Here is an 18,658-nt window from a genome sequence, read left to right as displayed (position 1 = left end):
ATCTACCTATTACAGAAATATTTTTAAAACATCTGTTTTCCCGTAACAAGAAAAAAAACCACAACGAACCAAAAACATTTTAACGTACCCTTGTCATCTGCTAATAAAAATTATCTAACTACATGCAGATGCTGAATATGCTTCGTACTTTGGAAAGAGAAAATGACAAAAGGTCTAAAGAAACTACTGAACAGGTATGTTCATAAGCCATTGAAAATAAAAAGGGTCTCTCATCTCTGAAAACATCCATATTTAGTGAACGTTTTTTAGCAACATACAGCTGAAAATAGTTTTACATGTTTTCATGTAGCAATACTCAGGGCTCACCCTGTTGGGGCCAGTCCTGTTCAACACCTTCATTGATGATCTGGATGAGGAGATTGAGTGCACCCTCAGTAAGTTTGCAGATGACACCAAGTTGGGTGGAAGTGTCGATCTGCTGGAGGGCAGGAAGGCCCTGCAGAGGGACCTGGACAGGCTGGATCATTGGGCTGGGGCCAACTGTATGAAATTCAACAAGACCAAGTGCTGAGTCCTGCACTTGGGTCACAACAACCCCATGCAACGCTATAGGCTGGGGGAGGAGTGGCTGGAGAGCTGCCTGGCAGAAAAGGACCTGGGGGTGTTGGTTGACAGCTGCCTGAACATGAGCCAGCAGTGTACCCAGGTGGCCAAGAGGGCCAATGGCATCCCAGCCTGTATCAAGAATAGTGTGGCCAGCAGGACCAGGGAGGTGATAGTGCCCCTGTACTCGGCACTGGTGAGGCCGCACCTCGAGTACTGAGTTCAGTTTTGGGCCCCTCACTACAAGAAGGACATCGAGGTGCTGGAGCGTGTCCAAAGAAGGGCAACGAAGCTGGTGAAGGGTCTAGAGCACAAGTCTTATGAGGAGAGGCTGAGGGAACTGGGGTTGTTTAGCCTAGAGAAGAGGAGGCTGAGGGGAGACCCTATTGCTCTGTACAACTACTTGAAAGGAGGTTGTAGTGAGGTGGGGGTCAGTCTCTTCTCCCTAGTAACAAGTGATAGGATGAGAGGAAATGGCCTCAAGCTGCGCCAGGGGAGGTTTAGGTTGGATATTAGGAAAAACTTCTTCACCGAAAGGGTGGTCAGGCACTGGAACAGGCTGCCCAGGGAAGTGGTTGAGTCTCCATCCCTGGAGGTATTTAAAGGACGGATAGACGTGGTGCTCGAGGACATGGTATAGTCGTGGACTTGGCAGTGCTAGATTAATGGTTGGACTCGATCTTAAGGGTCTTTTCCAACCTTAACGATTCTATGATTCTACGAATAATGTGACTCCGTGCTACCTGTCTAAAGCAACAGTTTAAGCATGAAGTACTTAAGTGATGTTCATTAAGCATTACAGTTTTAGAAGATACAGATATTTATTTGTATAATTAGGACAAATAACAATGGCTGACTTAATACTAAGCTTACAGTAATCTCAGTAATTCTTTCTCTATAAATGTAATTCAGCATAATTCTTTTTATATGGACAGATATAGTCTATTTACAGTGAGAGGACTCTGAGAATAACTGAAGCAGGAGTGGAATGAATGCTGTCTATGAATTAAAAAAATTTATTTGTAATCTAAAGCTAAAAGCTAAAGCTAAAAGAATGCCTATCATTAGTTTTAGAGAGCGAAAAAATTCAGGGGTGCAAGCGAAACTGATCAAGAAACACATGTTAAAGCAATAACTAGCTTTTGCAAGGTTGCCCACTCCATTTTGCATTTTTTCAAAGTAAAGAGATGCAGGTAGATTGCTAAACACTGCTTATTTATGAAAAACACATTAAGTAAAAAATGCATACAAGAGAGTTATTCCACTCTAGTCCCATCATCTTTCTGAGCAAAGTAAGGGTTTCATTTTCCTACATCAACCTTCTGAAGTTAAGGAATTCCAAGGATTTCAGGATTGCAGTTATGTAAAAATATGAAAATATACAAATATTTAACAACTACAAGTCAGCATTTTAAGAAGGACAAAAAACCCCACAAACCAGTCAATCTCAATTACTGGAAAGGGATGCTGAAGTTACAGAAGGAAGCCTTATTAAAGACTTTTGAAAAGAAAGCAGGGAGAGACGGGAAACAGGAAGGCATTATTCTCACCAGCAAACCAGTAATTCCCGAGAAACTTATAGAAACTGAATCATTTTAGCAAAAACTTTCTGAGGTAATCACATCCAGTACTCTGGCTGGAAACAACGTAACAACAAACTTCTATTCAGTAGTAAATAATAAGTGCCATAAAGAATTTACCTGGCATCTCCTAGACTGGTCTGTATTTAAATTTTTCCAGCCCCTTAAAAGGCTGGCATTTTGCATTTCCTTCTCCTCCCTGCCCTACAAAAATATTATATCTAGCACTTAAATGCCTCTTTTTCAGATCACCTCCAAAAGTGATGATGTGGTAAAATCCTCAATGCTGTTTTCATACATATGTATGTATTACTAATATATGACAAATATGTTTTCATTGTATATTAATAGGAAGTCTTATTTCTTGGGTTTAGAGAATCCAGTCAACCTACTTGTGTGTGATAGTTGCCAGTTCTTCAACTGGATTTCCATTTAGAAGAATATCCATTTTGATAAGGTCTGCTGTCTGGTATCCTGCATCTTCATAATCAAAACTAAACGAAAACAGTTTAAAAGTTAGCGATGATTTTGTAAAAAGTATGCTCTGCATTCTTTGTTCCATAAGTTTTAAGTTTCAGACACATTTCTTAATAAAACACTCAAACTTTTTAATAAAATAGGAGCACAGTTTTTAATCGTCTCTCAGTATGTCTCCCTTATGCAAGGCTGGACTAGAAATTTACCACAGATAAATCTCATCTCCAAGGCAGCAGAAGACACCAGCCTGCCTTCCAGCTACTGAGCAAGGTAAATCAATCAAAAATCTACATTCTTACTGCAATCTCTTAAAGAGTTTATTCAAACACTTCTTCTCTATCAGCTGGAAGTTCCTTACAGCTCCAGGCAACAGAACCCTTCAACACAGCTTTTGAACAGTAAACATCCTTGATGTCACACAAATCAAACACTAACACTGGATTGTTTTCTTTTATCCTCTCATTTGACAGACTTTTTACATGACCCCTATTATCATTCACTCTGACAACAAAGTTTTCCTCTTCATTTCCAAACCATGTTTCTCCTTTGCTAGGTATGGGCCTTGCTGTCTGTGTGTCAGATTGCATCTCCTCCATTTTAAGAATTTTTGCAGAGATATGTGTATGTAATCGCTCTCTCTCTGGTGAATGCCAATACTACTAATCTGGTCAGATCTGAAATATCAGAACAGAGGGCAAAAAAAAAAAAAATCCTTTGAGAGTATTTGAAAGTACTTCTATTTTAATTGGCTTAGATAAACCATAGTTGTGTGAATAGAGTTATATAACAGAAGTATGATTATTGAGAGCATTAAATACACAAGCAACATTAGGGAGTCAATTAGGAAATAAAAATCAAGAAATACGACAATGCAACATTGTTTGTAATCACACCTGAATCAAAGGAAACCCATCACAATTCTGCTAATGAGATAGTTTCTTGAAAAACAGACTGTTTTTTATCTAGTTGGAGAGCTAGATCCTGAGAGAAAATTCAAAATCTCCATCCCACTGTTTCTTCTACCTGTCCTCCCACCGCCACTTTTGCTTATGCTTCCGCTTCAAATACACACAAACCCGAGCAAAACATATTTTTACCTTACCTTTATAAGGTATATTTAAAAAACCACAAACTCAAACCAAATTCAGTCCTTCAATAAAATTCATTTTTATACTTGTAAAATAAATAATGTAATTAGGTATACCAGTTCCTGTTAAATTGTAATGTATCTTACTAACAACATGTCTACATACCAGGTTTCTAAGAACTATTGAGTCTCCTGTGGCATAAGCCCATCTGCCATGAAACATTTTCCCTTCCATTAAACTCACAAAGGCTCTTCACAGACAGCTGAGCATTTTCTAGCCTCTGAATTTATAGAATCCACCCACAGCAGAACCTTTTGTCTCGAAATACAGATGATTTACTTTTTCCATACTAAAGAATTTAAGTAAAGTAAGTGTTGCTTGTTTTAAATATAGTTTGTTGATTGTTTTTACTAGCTTTAAAGAATCAATATTTGGTTATTTTCCCTTTTCCACCAAGAGACAATACAGTAGGAAGTACATTTTCAGTGATTCCTTTGATAGAAAATGCCTATTGTCACTTCAGACAAGTAAGAACCATCCAGATCTTACTCATCTAGATAAGCGAGTGCCACTCTATAAGTCACATTTGAAAAACATATGCATCACCAAAGAAATGATTATTAGGTTGTGATGCACTTTCAGTGTCTTTCAGATTTATTTCCATCCATTTTCACAGTGAATCTAATTCATTAAAAGTGAAGTCAGACTCGATTTGCAGCACCACTATAAAAGAATATTCTTCACTTGTGCCCTTCCATGTCTTCTTCTTGGATCTTTTTTCGTTCACCTCTCAGGGTCAAGGGTGGGGTGAGGGGGAACAGAGGAGGTAGTTACCTTGCATAACCAGAAGACAGAGACTTAAGAGCATCATAAAAATCCACCACAATCTCATTCAGTGGAAAGAGGTATTTTAGCATAACCCTGCGTTCATCAATGTACAACATATCCTTCTGTACCGCCCTACGATCCTAGACAAATAAAAATTGTTTCAGTTCCTCTTGACAAAAGTTTTCTACAAATAAATACAAAGCAAATTAAAATAAACAGCTATCCAGACTCCCATACTTCAAGCCCCAAAGTATCTTTCTTATTGGTAGTTTGCTAAAGTCCCAGAACAAATTGAAGCACCATAATAAATGAAGTGGTTGTAACTTAGCTGGACAAATGGTTCAAGTCTAGCCTCTCTAAAAGCTGAATTTCTGAAATCCTTAACTGCTTCTGCTTACTGCTGCCTTTTAAATGTATAATTATTTGATCATAAAAATCTCACTGAAATTTTATTTTCACATGCATTGGAGCATTACACAGTAGGACTCATAGGCTCATCTTCTTTTCTGCCAGAAGGGTGTTCTTAAAGTTATTTTAGGAAATCTTTTTAATAGATCTTACACTTCACTGTACTGACATACAAGTACTGTACTCTCTTGTATTATGTATTTTGAAATGTTAAAGGCTAAGAAAAATATTGTGAAGAAATTATATAGACAATATGCATGGCAGTTAAAACATTTTTAGTTAAAACTACTTCAAATATGCGTAGGGAAACATGTTTGGCCATCACTATCACAAATGTACTCCAGCGAAGTACTGAAAACATATGAAGCCTCATTACAGGTTAACAGAAGTTGTATTTCCATGTGTATGTGTCTAAAAACCCAGTAGATCTTATTGGCCTGCTGGAGATTCCATTCTTTCATGAAAATAGAACTAGCTATGAATTTGTCTAGTGTAGGATGCTTGACCAGGTACTTATTGTCACTGAGCTTCATCACTAACTTTCAGCATAAGGATTTTGTAGTTCAGAAGTAATTTTACACATAAAAAGTTTAAAGTACTTTCTTGCAAAAATATTTAATAATTACTGTCAAAGATACTCTTCAATAGTATCTAGTATCTTACGATCTAGTATCTTCACTTTAAGTATGATATGAGGAGCTTAAAAATGCAAATGACAGAACTAAAACTATATACCAACCTGACACAAAGCAATTATTTTCCCAATATATTCATGAGGTGTTACAATAGTACCAAGAACAGTTGGCTCCAAATATTCAGATACTGAAAGTTTATCAGGAAACTGAGCAGGGTTGATAATAGTAATCTCTGCTTTACCATACTCCTGAAAACAAACAAACAAAACAGATACTGTAATTTTACAAATAAGTAGACTGAATAGCAAAGGAGACAAATATAGCATTGAAAAAAAATGCTAAAAAATGTTTCAATTGCTTGGAAACACTTGTGAATTATGCAACCCAAATTTATACCAAGCACAATTTTAAAAGAGATTTCTACATCACATACAGAAGTCCCTGATCAGCATATCTTTAAATATTATTATATAGATAGATTACAGAAGTTACTTTTCACTAGGAAAACGTTTTTAACAATTCTATCCTGTGAATTTTAAACAGAAGAAGTGCTTAGAACTAGGACTACAACCCAGAGTTATCCACAGAAATATAAAAGCCTTTCTGTCCATCTTTCCATTTCTCTCTCTTGTCTGTAGAGCAAGGATCTTTCTTCTTACTCCATGCTGATCCTATAAGGTACAAGGCACAGCTTCAACAAAAGACCTGCTCCAAGTATTCTGGAGTTTGGTGATGGGGACATTCTTCTCTAAATAGAACTTTGGATTCAGGCTCCCTTACAGGCTGAAGTGTGCTTAGAAATTAAGTTTTTGATTCCTGTGCAAGTGCTTCATGACCTATTTTTTTCTAGTCCAACATCCTGATAGGGGCTGGACTTATCCTTCTGAAGTAAGAACAAAAGGAAGGTCATGTTTCTTATCATGTACACACAAACACCCCACACACCAAAGCAAGTGATTATATCACTTTCTACTGACAAGGCAGTGTTCTTGAACAATGACCCAACTTCCAGCACTGTTTCGACTACTTCATTCACAGCTGCTACACTGCCTAAGCAAGAAACCAAAATAACTGGAGAGAAAAAGGGTCTATGCCTTACAGTTTGCAAGTACAGCTGTTTGGAATTTACAGATTTTCTGTAGTGTTTACAGGTACATATTGGATAGTAAGGAGCCAAGCTATTTGCAGCCTCCTCTGTCAGCAGGTGCTTGTAACTCCAACTCTCTAAACTCACAGTAATTTTCTTTGCACCCAGTTCAACAAAGTTTGCACATGCCTGTTTCACCACGATCAAAAACTCACTTGTCTTCACCAGTCCCTGCCAGTCTACAGTAGCATTACAAGCTCTTCCTAAAAATGTTTATGTTTTCTGACTGCTAAAGCCTGGGAGATTATTTCAGCTGCTTGAAACTCAGTTCAGTCAGTATGCACTTAAAAGAATACAACAAGAAATGCATCCTTTATTCTCATTTTCAAGGACAGGTGTAAGACATAAAAAGAGAGTGCTTGAAGTAGAAGTGGGAAGGAAAGCTAACATTCTTTAAAAAATGCATTAAAAAAGTTTTAAGTTAAATACTGGTGTTTCTAAAGTTTACCATAAAATAAAGTACTAGTCTACATTAAAAAAAAAAAAGTGTAGATGGTTATGATAGGAGGCTTTTAAGCTGCTATTTACATACAGCTGTAACAAATTTAACATACCTTTATCAACTTTGCTGAGGAAAGAATAGCTTTATAAGGAACCGTAGGTACAGTTAAAATAACAGACATGTTGTACTCTTGCTCCAAACGTTGATTAAAAACTTCCATATGTAAAAGACCAAGGAAACCCAACCTGGAAAAAAAATACGCTGTTGATAAAATGTCTGTATATCCCCTGGAATTTCACAGCGGACTTTTTCTTCCCCTCCAGCATGTTCACACTGCTAGTCTGGCAAAAGCAGGCACAGCAAACAATCTCCAAAAAAACAAATGATCCTACAGTTGAATAGTACAAGTCTTTGAGAACAAAAGCTATCAATCACAACAAATTGCATACTCTGTGCAAATACAGAATGTAAGAAAATCAAATGCTTTTGATCTTTACCTACCGTTAATTTGAATTAAAATTCCTAATCTTGAATCCATTTTAATTCAACCTTCATTTGACTTAAACCTGCATTCCCAATTTACGAACAGTTCCAAAAATGAAAGCAGTATAAAAGCCTCACCTCCATCCAGCTCCTAAGGCAAGGCTACTGTCACGATGAACAGTTACACTGGAGTCATTCAATGTCAGCCTTTCCAAAGCACTTTTGAGATTATTATATTCTGTTTGATCTACAGGATACATTCCTGTCAAAACATATTAGATAGAAGTGATGTGATAGAGCTTTATCTAGTGTATACTCAGCTTTCAAATACGCCTTTTACAGTGAACACAGTAACGATACCAGAAATAGTTTACTTTCTGTTCCACATTTTTGAAATGTGAAAAACAATACAAGGAATTTTTTTTCCCCCAAAAAATAGTTAAAATGCAATAAAGTTTTAGATTACCTCAAAAAACCCCAGGAATTAACATTCAAACCATAATGGCAGGGATACTGTACTTATGTAATCCTTCACAGTTGTGGAAGATGCACAATTGAGTATAAACCATTGTTTTGCAGGGCTGCAGTGTAAACATAATTTAAGCATGAACGGATAAGCAGACAAACTTCACTGAGATGTTCCTTCAAAGGTAAGGGTGAACGGCAAAAAAAAATTTGCTGTATCAAAGGAAGTTGTGAATGTTTCTCTATTTTTTTGGAAGTGATAAAAAGCAGCTGTCTGTATAATTACTGCCTGAAATAGGTTCTACTGTACCACTTTTCACATCACTATATTTTCAGAAAATGTAGATTGCTCTATGCCAAGAAGCAACACAAATGCATATAAAAAAAAAGTTACAGGAATACACTTCTCTACATTCCCTGACAGACAGCATAATCTCCATGAGACAGTTCAAGTGAGTTTTACACATTCCATCACAACAAGTCTAGAAAGTGATTTACAGAATTTATTTCTTTCTAAAGCCATCTTCCATAGCATTTGTAGTAGTTACTGAAGCAAGTGGCAACAGCTCAACAGACCTATTCAAGCTTAAAAAGTCAAATATTTTATAGGATCATTCTGAATATTAGCTTTGGTAGTTTACCATATTTAACAAAAATTAAACAGTTGCTAGTTTTTAAAAGAAAAAATATTTCACAATAATTATGGAAATCTGGTTATCAAGATGAAGAATTACAATAATGGACTTTGGTTTTTTAAGTCTCAACCCTTTTCCAGCTATCAAGAATTTACTGGTATTAGAAGCAATTATTGTGGCTAAAAATACATATTAGTATTTTATTCATCTAAAACCAGTCTGCAACTATTATGAATCTTGTCTATTGAGTCACAGGGAAAATTACACAAAGCTACATAAATGATATGCCTCTGTAGCTTAACTTTGCTAAAATTCTAATCATCACAACTCTTAATATACGCATACATTATTTTAGAAGCTCTAATAGCTCTCTTACTCTTGTTACTGGAAAAAAAGTAATTCCACTTTATATCCATTTACTCCTCACCTGCAAAAACCATTGGCTTCGCTGACTTAAAGCCAGGCAAAGGCTCCACTGGCTGTTTATACAAAAACAGTGTGTCTCCTATTTGGGCTTCTGTTACTTCTTTCATTCCAGCAATCAGGTAGCCCACCTGTCCAGCATATCTAAATAAAATTGGCATTATATGGACATGCTTCTTGGCATTATCAGTATTTTCCCCACTTGACTTAGCCCAGTCAGAAATTCAAATAAATCTCCCCGCTAAAAGCCCACAAATCTGGCTTTTGAACTGTGTAGGTTTTCTCCTCTGAGCTGTGAACTTTAACTCAAGGGACAAACTATCTGTTGACTCAAGTAGCTCTGTTTCTGTTACAGTACATTTATAGTTCTGGATTTTGAATTCTGTGCTACTCCCAGCTTGAAAGCTGGAGCTAGAAGGAACTTCTCAAGGATCTAAGCAACAGAACCAGAACCACAACCACTCCCAGCTGCCACCACAGCAACTTTCATATACTAAGTGGCAGAAACAACAAAAGACAAATGCCTTCCATCAGCACATAATGCTGTTTAAGAGAAGAACCCATGGTAGATGAAGAGTAAAATACAGTGTACCGGTTTTGGCTGAGATGGAGTTAACTTTCTTCATAGCAGCCCCACATGGTGCTGTGCTTTGGATTTGTGAATAAAATGGTGTTGACAACACACCAGTGTTTTAGCTATTGCCGAACAGCACTTGCACAGCATGAAGGCTTTCTCTCTTTCTCACTTTGTCCCCCCCCCGGCAAATAGAGGGTGAGAGGTTGGGAGGTGACACAGCCAGGACAGCAGACCCAAACTGACCAAAGGGATATTCCATGCCATAGAACATCATGCTCAGCAATAAAAAACAAGCAGTGTAGTCTTTCCAAGGTGGCTGTTGCTTGTACACTGGCTTGTCTGCTAGTGGTCAGCCTGCTTGGGGGAGGTGGTGAGTAACGGATTGTCTTTGCATCACTCCCCCCCCCACACACACCTTTTCTCTTTCTTCACTTCTTTGTTTGTCTTTATCTCAACCCATGAGTCTCTCCTCACTTTTGCTCTTCCAGTTCTCTCTCCCACCCTGCTGGGGATGGGTGCTTAGTTGCTGGCTGGCTTCAACACACCACACACAGTAACATAGTCTCACTGAGAATCTCCCAAGAAAGTCATTAACACATACTTGGATGCAAACTGATAAAGCTTCTCCACTAATACTAAGTACCTGATTTTCTTCCCACTGCTGCCATGAGGAGCCAGTTTCTGGAAGCTGTTGCATTCATGGATTTTAAGTTTTCCACCCTCAAAATATGCTGCAGCAATAACTAAGATGAAGCCCCATTCCCTTCCACTCTCAAACAAGGTAGTTCCTAGAAATAAATTGGACAGCTGAATAAGAATATCAAACACTAGTCTTAAAAAAAACCTAGCTGTCCAGATGTTCCATGTACTATAGATGATAGAATGGCTTCCTCCCCCTAGCAGCGCCCAAAAGGCAGTCCCCAAAAGTTTTTGCCTCAGCATGCCCAAAATGAAAAACACTGACATTAAGCATTACAGATAATAATCATTAAAAAACCCCACCACCAAAGAACAAGAACAAAAACCCCAGACATCTCCCAGCCTTTACCACTCAAAGCAAAAATGAAACAGAAATGCAGGATTTCTTATGTTATACCAATTTACTATTTGTTGCATTGAAAGAAATTTTTACTTACAGTTTATGCGTTGGCTGCTCATTTGGAGTCAGAATTCCAACTTCATTAACTTCATATCTTTTCTTTGTGTGTGCGGACACAATTTTATACCCTTTCTGAATCTCCCCACCAAAGAGTGCAATGTTAGCTATGACGCCTCGGTAGTGGTCAAAGGTGGAGTCAAATACTAAGGCTTTCAATGGATCAGCAGTATTACAGTGGGGTCTGTCACAAAAAATTTAAAACAATATATTAAGCATTGTGTTTTTCATTCAACATCCAATGAGCAAGCACCCCCACCCCAAAAACTTCCATATTAAAACAGATAAAACTATGAGTAATTTTCAGTAAACACACACCAGACATCATTTCAGTGTTTCACTATTATGCAGCAAGTCTTTACATTTTTTTTCCTCCCATCTGCAATAGCACCACAAATAGAACAAAACCAAATGCATATTCATCATACCCATTTCATAATAGGTGAAACTGATGCTTAGAATATTGTATTACAGGGAAAACAAAAAGGCAACGGTTACATTCCAACTGCTGAGTTTTAAAAAAGAAAGTCCACCGATATTTTGGTTTGCCATCTTTCATGGAAACCTAATCTTGGATTTTCATTGTGGTTTCTTTTAACTATAATTATTAACTAATATGAGGACTACAATTATTAGCGAATAGTAGGAAAAAAAGATTGAAAAGATTGAAAAGCAATATGCTGATTGAAACTGAACTGTAATTCAGCAGCTGTGTCATGAAGTTCCTAGATAAAAGACTTTTGAAGTCGGGGTTCAGATTATGAAACTCTAAACGCAGCAGATTTCAATTACCTTTATCATTTTAACAATGCAATGTTCAAAAGGAGTAACAGCACACAGATTCTCAAACACGTAAGTTTCATGGAAGCTATATAAAGATTCATAGAAGTATCACCTTTAGTGGCTCACTTCTCATCTTTCATTTCATATTCAATTCATTTTCCTTTCCCACTTCTTATATAGAATTCTTATATAGAATAATATATAGAATAAAGAAGTCTTCTCTGCTGACATTCATACATTCTTTTCTTTTTTTTTTTTTTAAAGGCCTTTTAGGCCTCTTAAATCTGAAGTGTCATTTTTTCTGATTTGCAATTTGAAACTGACTTAACCAGCTCAGACATTAGCTTTCTCCCACATCTCTTCATCAAGTATTGACTTTAAATCAGGTGAATATTAAGTGCAAAACAAGTGCCTTTATACCATATAAATTCAACTCATGGTTTCCTAATTAACCTTACAAGGTTTCATAACTAAATACAGAACTTACGGTGGAATCTTCTCAATGACCTTTTGAAGAACTTTTTCAACATTTGTTCCTTGTTTAGCAGAAATCTAAAACAAGTCCAACAACAATTTTATAAGACATGTGTCTTACACTATTCAGTATCTATGAAACAGTGTCACATTTACTTAGACAGTTTTGGTGGCCACAGATAATACTACCCGTAAAAGCACTCTGAAGCACACTTTAGAACGCTATTCCTACAAAATGCTTATTTGATTATAAATTATTCTGTAACATTTTTTTTCTCTCCTGAATGGCACTTGTTGTTACAGTAAAAGTGAAACCAATCTACAGACCCACAATGAGAAATAATTTAAAATCTATTTGACGCCATTCATCAAGACATACTAGAATTTTTAACCGAGAAGTATGTTCTCCACTCTTATTTTCCAGGAGACAATCTTTAAAGAAATCCATGTATGTTAGACAAAGACAGGCAGACAGATGACACCCTGTTGATTTACTATGCCTACACACCTTTCATTAGCTACAAAGTAGATACAGATATACAATCAGCCATGTTCTAAAACTTCAAGAGATCTTACCCTTACACATTCATCTATAGGGATATCAAAGAGCTTCTCAATTTGTTTTTCAACTCTTTCAGGGTCTGCATTCTTCAAGTCAATCTGAAAAACAACAAACTGCTAAATATACAGTCAATCACGTCTTCCATATGATCCAGCACCGTAGTTTCCAAATATACCAGCCAAGGAACCTTTATGTATTTATGAGTAAAACACAGAGTTCTTATTATACTCTAGCTATTTTTTCATTATATATTTCTATTTGAGGATACATTTCTTATAAATCTTCTACATATTTAAACAACCCAATCATTTAATATGAAACTCTTAAAACCTTTATTACCTTATTTATGACAGGAATTATTGCAAGCTGTGCTTCAAAAGCAAGATAGAAGTTTGCCACTGTCTGAGCCTGAATACCCTAGAAAATAAACATTAAAAGAGTTTAACATGCAATCTCTCTGGGTTTTTGTTGGGTTTTTTTGTTGGTGGTTTTTTTTTTGCTTGTTTGTTTTTGTAAGGCCTACTATACAATATAAGATTACTTTGCTATTCTGTTCACTCCTTTGTTTGGGGGATTGAAAATAAGTTATTGATTATACACATTGCTGAGAAAGAAAACAACATTCCTAAGTATCATTTCTCCTAATCTGAATATAAGTAGACAAACTAATAATGCTGTATATGTGACCACATACATGCAATTACTTACAGATAACACAGTATTATGCATACATTATGCACCAAATACCTATTTTACTATATGTTATTTATTTCTAAATAACCAAGATCATAACAGGTACCTCAAAAAACAGATTCTTTGTCCACAACAAACTATTCACAAATGGACTAAGACAAAGAAAAAGGGATGTTTATCATGGTAATAAGACTGTAGTTACTCCAGAGGGCAGGAACATAGCTTCAACTTACCTTACAGTTATTTTCAATAAAGAAAACAAATTATAAGGTTTGTACCTCACATTTCTTTCAAAAGGATGGCAAAAAACCAGCTCTGATTAGAAGAAAAAGGAAGATTACCTTCCAGATCCAAGTACCAGACTAGGGGCGGGGGGGGGGGGCGGGGGGAGACAGAGGGAGAGATGGTAGTGAATGAGATTATAAAGCCTAATGTGACAACTGGACCAGAGAGGGGAGAAGGGGGTGGCAGGACAAGAGGGAAAAACAGAAGCTACTTCCTGTCTTCCCCTTTGTTTACAACAGTTCCAGTGGAAAATTACTTATATGGGGATATTCACTATGGATACATGGGCCTAACTTCTTAGGCACCATAAAGAAGCGGCAAAAAAAAGTTATTAAAAAAAAGGGAAAAAAAAGAGTATGCAAGACCTAAATCTTGAAAATTACCTCCAGAACTCAGGCTGGCAGGAGAAACATTAGCAATTATAATGAAAAATTTGAGTTTGTGAGTATTCTGACTAAAAGGCAAATACAAAATACCAAATAATCACATAATATTTAAATATGATGTAAAAGAAATATATACACATTCAATATAAAAGCATCAGCACATTTAGAAAACATATTTATCACTGAAGCTTAAGAAGTCCACTTGGCCACCAATCTAGGAAGGAACAAGTGTTCATAATCATTGAAAGCAAAAACGGTAGCATTCATTTGACCCCTGTACAATCCAATCATAAATACACCACAGAGAAAATTATCATCAAAATTCTTCATGAGAATGTGTCCATATCTAAAATCACATTCCCATAATCCTCATATTCTAGCCTGTTAACTAATTCTTCAAAGTGTTCCTAGCATTGTACAAATAAAAGTACAACTAAGATCCCTAATTTCACTTCCCTCCTAGCATTGACTTTGTCTGTAAATTTATGAGCATATCACCTTACAAACACTTTACTCACTCTCCTGCTTCTCCTGAAAGATCAGTCAAGAACATATTAATCTAGTGGATATAAAACTTCTCAAGTTTTCAGAATAAGTTTATTCACATGCAGCCTATAGTGTCCTTTAGCTTTCATGTTGCCAGTATTGGTTTGTATTATTGACAATCAAAAACACGACAGCAATTAGTTGCAACTAACAGCGTGGTTGGTTGAACGAATGATTAAGCTTTCCAACAATAAACTGAAGGTATTCAAATGAGTATTAGTACAACACCTAAAAGTTCTCCAGACTGCCATTTGCAAAGTTCATACTCTGTACAAAGTAGGATCTGATTCTTCACTAATCCTGTGCTTTTATTTCTATGTCATGGAACTGCAGTATCTAGCAACACACAAGTATTTGTCTCCAGATTTTTTTTTTAAAAACTTGTACTAGTCGTCTTCTGCAATGTAATACTTTTACGGAGACAGACCAGGGGCAAACACATTGATGGAAAAATTAAAAAAGCCCTAATCTTCTCTCTAGCTTAAAGAAATTGCTGAAATTCTAAGCAGAAAACAAGAATTAAGAACTCCACCTCATTTGCATCCACTACAAGTATGACACCTTGACAGGCAGACAGTGACCGAGACACTTCATAGCTGAAATCTACGTGGCCCTGTGGAGAAAATAAATGTTTACAATTTCAGGTATTTCTACAGTCCTTTGCAAAGATTTCTATATTATGATGTTTTCATTTGTATATATGTTCATCCAAAACACAATTCTTACAAAAAAAAGAAAGTGAATAAACACAAGAAGCTAGAAATCTCCTACTTTTAAATATAAACACATTTAGCTTTGTGTGATTTAAACACTATTTATACTTAACTTACTGGCGTGTCAATAAGATTTAACAGGTAGTTTACTCCTCCATGACTGTAAAAGAGAGATGCAGATTGTGCTTTAACTGTAATTCCTCTCTCGCGTTCCACTTGCAGTTTATCCAGCACTTGTTTGTTACGGCCAGTTTTAGCAATTGTTCCTAAGATTAAAAAAAGTTTTATTACCTCATTTAATACATTAGCTGTCAAAATAAATAATTATTGAAAATGCCATTAACCAGGAGAACATGGGACTTGCAGCTGCAAATGAAGCTTTTCCATCTGATTAAGCTAAACTTAGATTTTCATTTGGAAATAAATGTATGCTTCAACTCTTAACATTTGTTAAATAAATTTTTACGTATGAAGTTATACAAAATACTTCCCTGAATAAGCAGGATACAAAGCATCACGTAAATCTAAATTAGAGATTAAGACGTAGCAAAAATTCCACTCAGTGCTAAATTATTTTTACGTTTAAAGAAACTTCACCTCCTATCACTGGAGAGCAGTTCCATGGCCCATGGCTCCGACCAGTGCCAATCTCAATTGCAAAAAGAGCATTATCATAAAGCTTGACAGCCCTGAATTCAAAACTCCATTCTATCACAGGCATCAGGTAAAATTGCCCATAGTGACTCATAGGAGGTAATAATAAAGAGTGACTTTGACCAAAAGCTTCTCTCCCATGTTTTGTTTTGCTCACCCCTTAAATGAGAAAAGAAAGACTCTTCCAAAGGGTATTTCTGAGTAGCTAATTTAAGCTCTGCTCTGAAGTTAGTCTCCTCTTGGGAGATATAGCAATTGCTTTACAGCTTATCTTAGAGAACCCGCTAAGACAACCTCTGTCTCTCTCTTCCAAGGAAAGCCTAGTTTCAGAGTCACTTATAGTTATGAAGATCCCTTAGCGCTTCTGTTTCTCACTTCCACTTTAAAGGGGGGTAGTTTTCCTTACCCTCAACAACACAAAAATAAAAACACTTAAGTCCAAGAAGCACTCTGATGAGGACAAAATAAAAACCTCTGAAGATGAAAGTACCACAACAACATCAATACTTAGAGTGAAGGAAAAAGCAAGTCTATATAGCAGCTGAGAATCTATGGAATTTACACTTAATTACTAGCAGTTATTCTACACACTAAATCTAAGTCAACACAGGGCTGTACATTTCTAAAACTTACTACGCAGAATCATATCGGCTTCACCAGTGAATAATATCGGCTTCGCTAGTGAGCTTCACCACCATGAAAGGCAGTTGTTTATAGTTTGCTCACAAGAGGACATATCATTACTTTCATCTAAGTACAAGCAGCTGAAGTTCCTCTCTGTTTCAATAACACATCAATAACACTACTCTGTCCAAAATTCCTAGGTCACGACAGTCCCCTTCTGTCCACCCCAGACACTGGCAGTAAACATCATAAGCTTGCTGTGTACTGGTCTAATGGACAATTGGTCAGGAATGACAGGAGTAGCATCTTGTTCAAGAAAGTACACTCCTTTTCAGTCTCTTCTAAAAGACATACTTCCTTGAGTGAATTGCACACTTCCTTATCCCTACTTGTAAGCAGATCTCAACCAGAAAGTCCATCATATTCACATCTGTAACACTACACAACTAGTAGCCTAAAAGCACAAGTAACTTGACACTAGAAGAGCAAAGATATTAGAAATTTTAGTAATAACCAAAGATACAGAAACTTACATGTCATCTTACATGTCAAGAAAAGGTAGTATAAAATGAGAACACTTACCAGTAATTTCCAACAATCTGTCTGCTAGCGTACTTTTGCCATGATCTACGTGAGCTATAATACTGAAGTTTCTAATGCTTTCAACAGGATACGTCGACATATCTAATTTTTCCTGAAAAATAGAAATTTATTTCCATAAACCATGGTTACAGTCTCCACATGCAATATGACCTGGCCTTTAACAAACAATTAACTCTTTTCTCTAGAAGAGGCATAGGTTGGATAGAGATACAAAAACTTAAATTGTCATCAGTGTTTAAATTCCTAGCATTTCATTTTAGTCATACGTACATATACATTTATTTATTACTCTGAATAATCAGTAAGTATCCTGGAAAGTGTTGTGAAAGGTACTATGTTCCTATGAATATAGGTAGTTGGAAAACTTAAAACAGTTTCAAGTTTGTTAAACTACTAAACTTAAGGATTAAGAAAACTGCATTCAGGGGACCATGAAGGACATCATTCTTCACAAGCACAGTAAGAATACAGCAATGTTACCTAACAGGTCAGGTAGCAGTGACCTTATCATGAGGAGCAAGCAGACTTTGTGGAAGAGGAAGCTACAGGTAACACTTATCTTGGCTAAATTAAAAAAAAAAATGCAGAAAACCAGCCTGACTTCCTTGGTTCACACACACAAAGGTCCAACACTAAAAAACTGTTCTTTGTGTTATTCCTGCTCATTCCAAGTAATACGATATTTTGAAGAAAGGTGGCTTCTTTGCTTTTCAAAGCTTTCGGCATGAGGAACCAGGAGACCCCTAACAGCAATCAGTAACACTTCACTGAAAAACCCTGGTCGCCGATTTTAGAGATACACAAAGCTCATCTCTTGCGCAGGCTATGCATGGCAGCTCCGGGCCAGGCAGAGAAGAAAGCAAGCCCGGAGTTGTTTGCCAACATCAGCACACAGCATTCAGCAGCGCTCTCTGCCGCGTCCCCTGCGGCATGCCTCGGCTTGGCGCGGCAAGTCCCCCTGCTGCCGAGGGGACGCAAAGGCCCCTGCCGCGGGAAGCGGCTGCTCCAGGACGACACGGAAAGGCCGCCTCCTACCGGCAGGACCGCCGCCTCCGGGGACTCGCTGCAGGCCAACTTCGGGCAGGCGACTCGCCGCCCGCACCCCGCCCCGCCCGGGCAGCCCCGCCGACTCACCTCGCCGCGGGAGCTGTACGGCCGCTCGCAGGCCACGGGCCCCGCGGGCAGCCAGGGCGGAAGGCAGAGCGGGGCGGCAGCGGGGCAGCGGCTCCGCAGCCGGGCCCACCACATCGCCGTCCTGCCGGCCAGAGCCATCGCGCTCGGGGCTGGGCTCACGCCCTCACAGCGCGGAGGGGCGCTGGGCAGCCTCGGCCCCCATCGCAGCAGAGGGGCGATGCCACAGCACCGGGCGAACGCGACCCGTGCCCCCGCGGAACGTAGCGCCCCACGCGCCGGAAGCGCTCCCCGGC

The 18,658-nt window shown here is 37.7% G+C and overlaps 2 protein-coding genes across 5 annotated transcripts in view; one reads left to right on the top strand and one right to left on the bottom strand.

The window, feature by feature from the left end:
• Positions 1–10,373, top strand: part of GNPDA2 (glucosamine-6-phosphate deaminase 2) — a 25,292-nt gene extending 14,919 nt beyond the window's left edge. Inside the window, exons 7-8 of the mRNA XM_087735932.1 lie at positions 8,232–8,302; positions 9,531–10,373. Coding sequence (XP_087592058.1) covers positions 8,232–8,269 — 38 coding nt within the window. The 3' untranslated portion in view covers positions 8,270–8,302; positions 9,531–10,373. The remainder of the gene's footprint in view (positions 1–8,231; positions 8,303–9,530) is intronic.
• The window catches only part of GUF1 (GTP binding elongation factor GUF1), a 22,025-nt gene extending 3,367 nt beyond the window's left edge, over positions 1–18,658 (bottom strand). The window contains exons 1-14 of one of the 4 annotated variants that reach the window (XM_087735926.1): positions 18,366–18,658; positions 17,211–17,322; positions 15,468–15,616; positions 15,170–15,250; positions 13,067–13,144; positions 12,742–12,825; positions 12,179–12,243; positions 10,889–11,092; positions 9,180–9,319; positions 7,791–7,914; positions 7,282–7,414; positions 5,685–5,828; positions 4,544–4,677; positions 2,537–2,638 (exon numbers count right to left, since the gene is read on the bottom strand). In XM_087735926.1, the coding sequence (XP_087592052.1) occupies positions 2,537–2,638; positions 4,544–4,677; positions 5,685–5,828; positions 7,282–7,414; positions 7,791–7,914; positions 9,180–9,319; positions 10,889–11,092; positions 12,179–12,243; positions 12,742–12,825; positions 13,067–13,144; positions 15,170–15,250; positions 15,468–15,616; positions 17,211–17,322; positions 18,366–18,503 (1,688 nt within the window). In that variant the 5' untranslated portion in view covers positions 18,504–18,658. The other 3 variants (XM_087735928.1, XM_087735927.1, XM_087735929.1) reach the window with 3 other exon arrangements.

This window comes from Nipponia nippon, unplaced genomic scaffold (assembly GCF_047370975.1).
Source record: "Nipponia nippon isolate SJK-2023a ecotype South Korea unplaced genomic scaffold, ASM4737097v1 scaffold_6, whole genome shotgun sequence".
NCBI classification, from domain to species: Eukaryota; Metazoa; Chordata; class Aves; order Pelecaniformes; family Threskiornithidae; genus Nipponia; species Nipponia nippon.
This window is presented reverse-complemented; position numbering and strand designations above follow the sequence as displayed.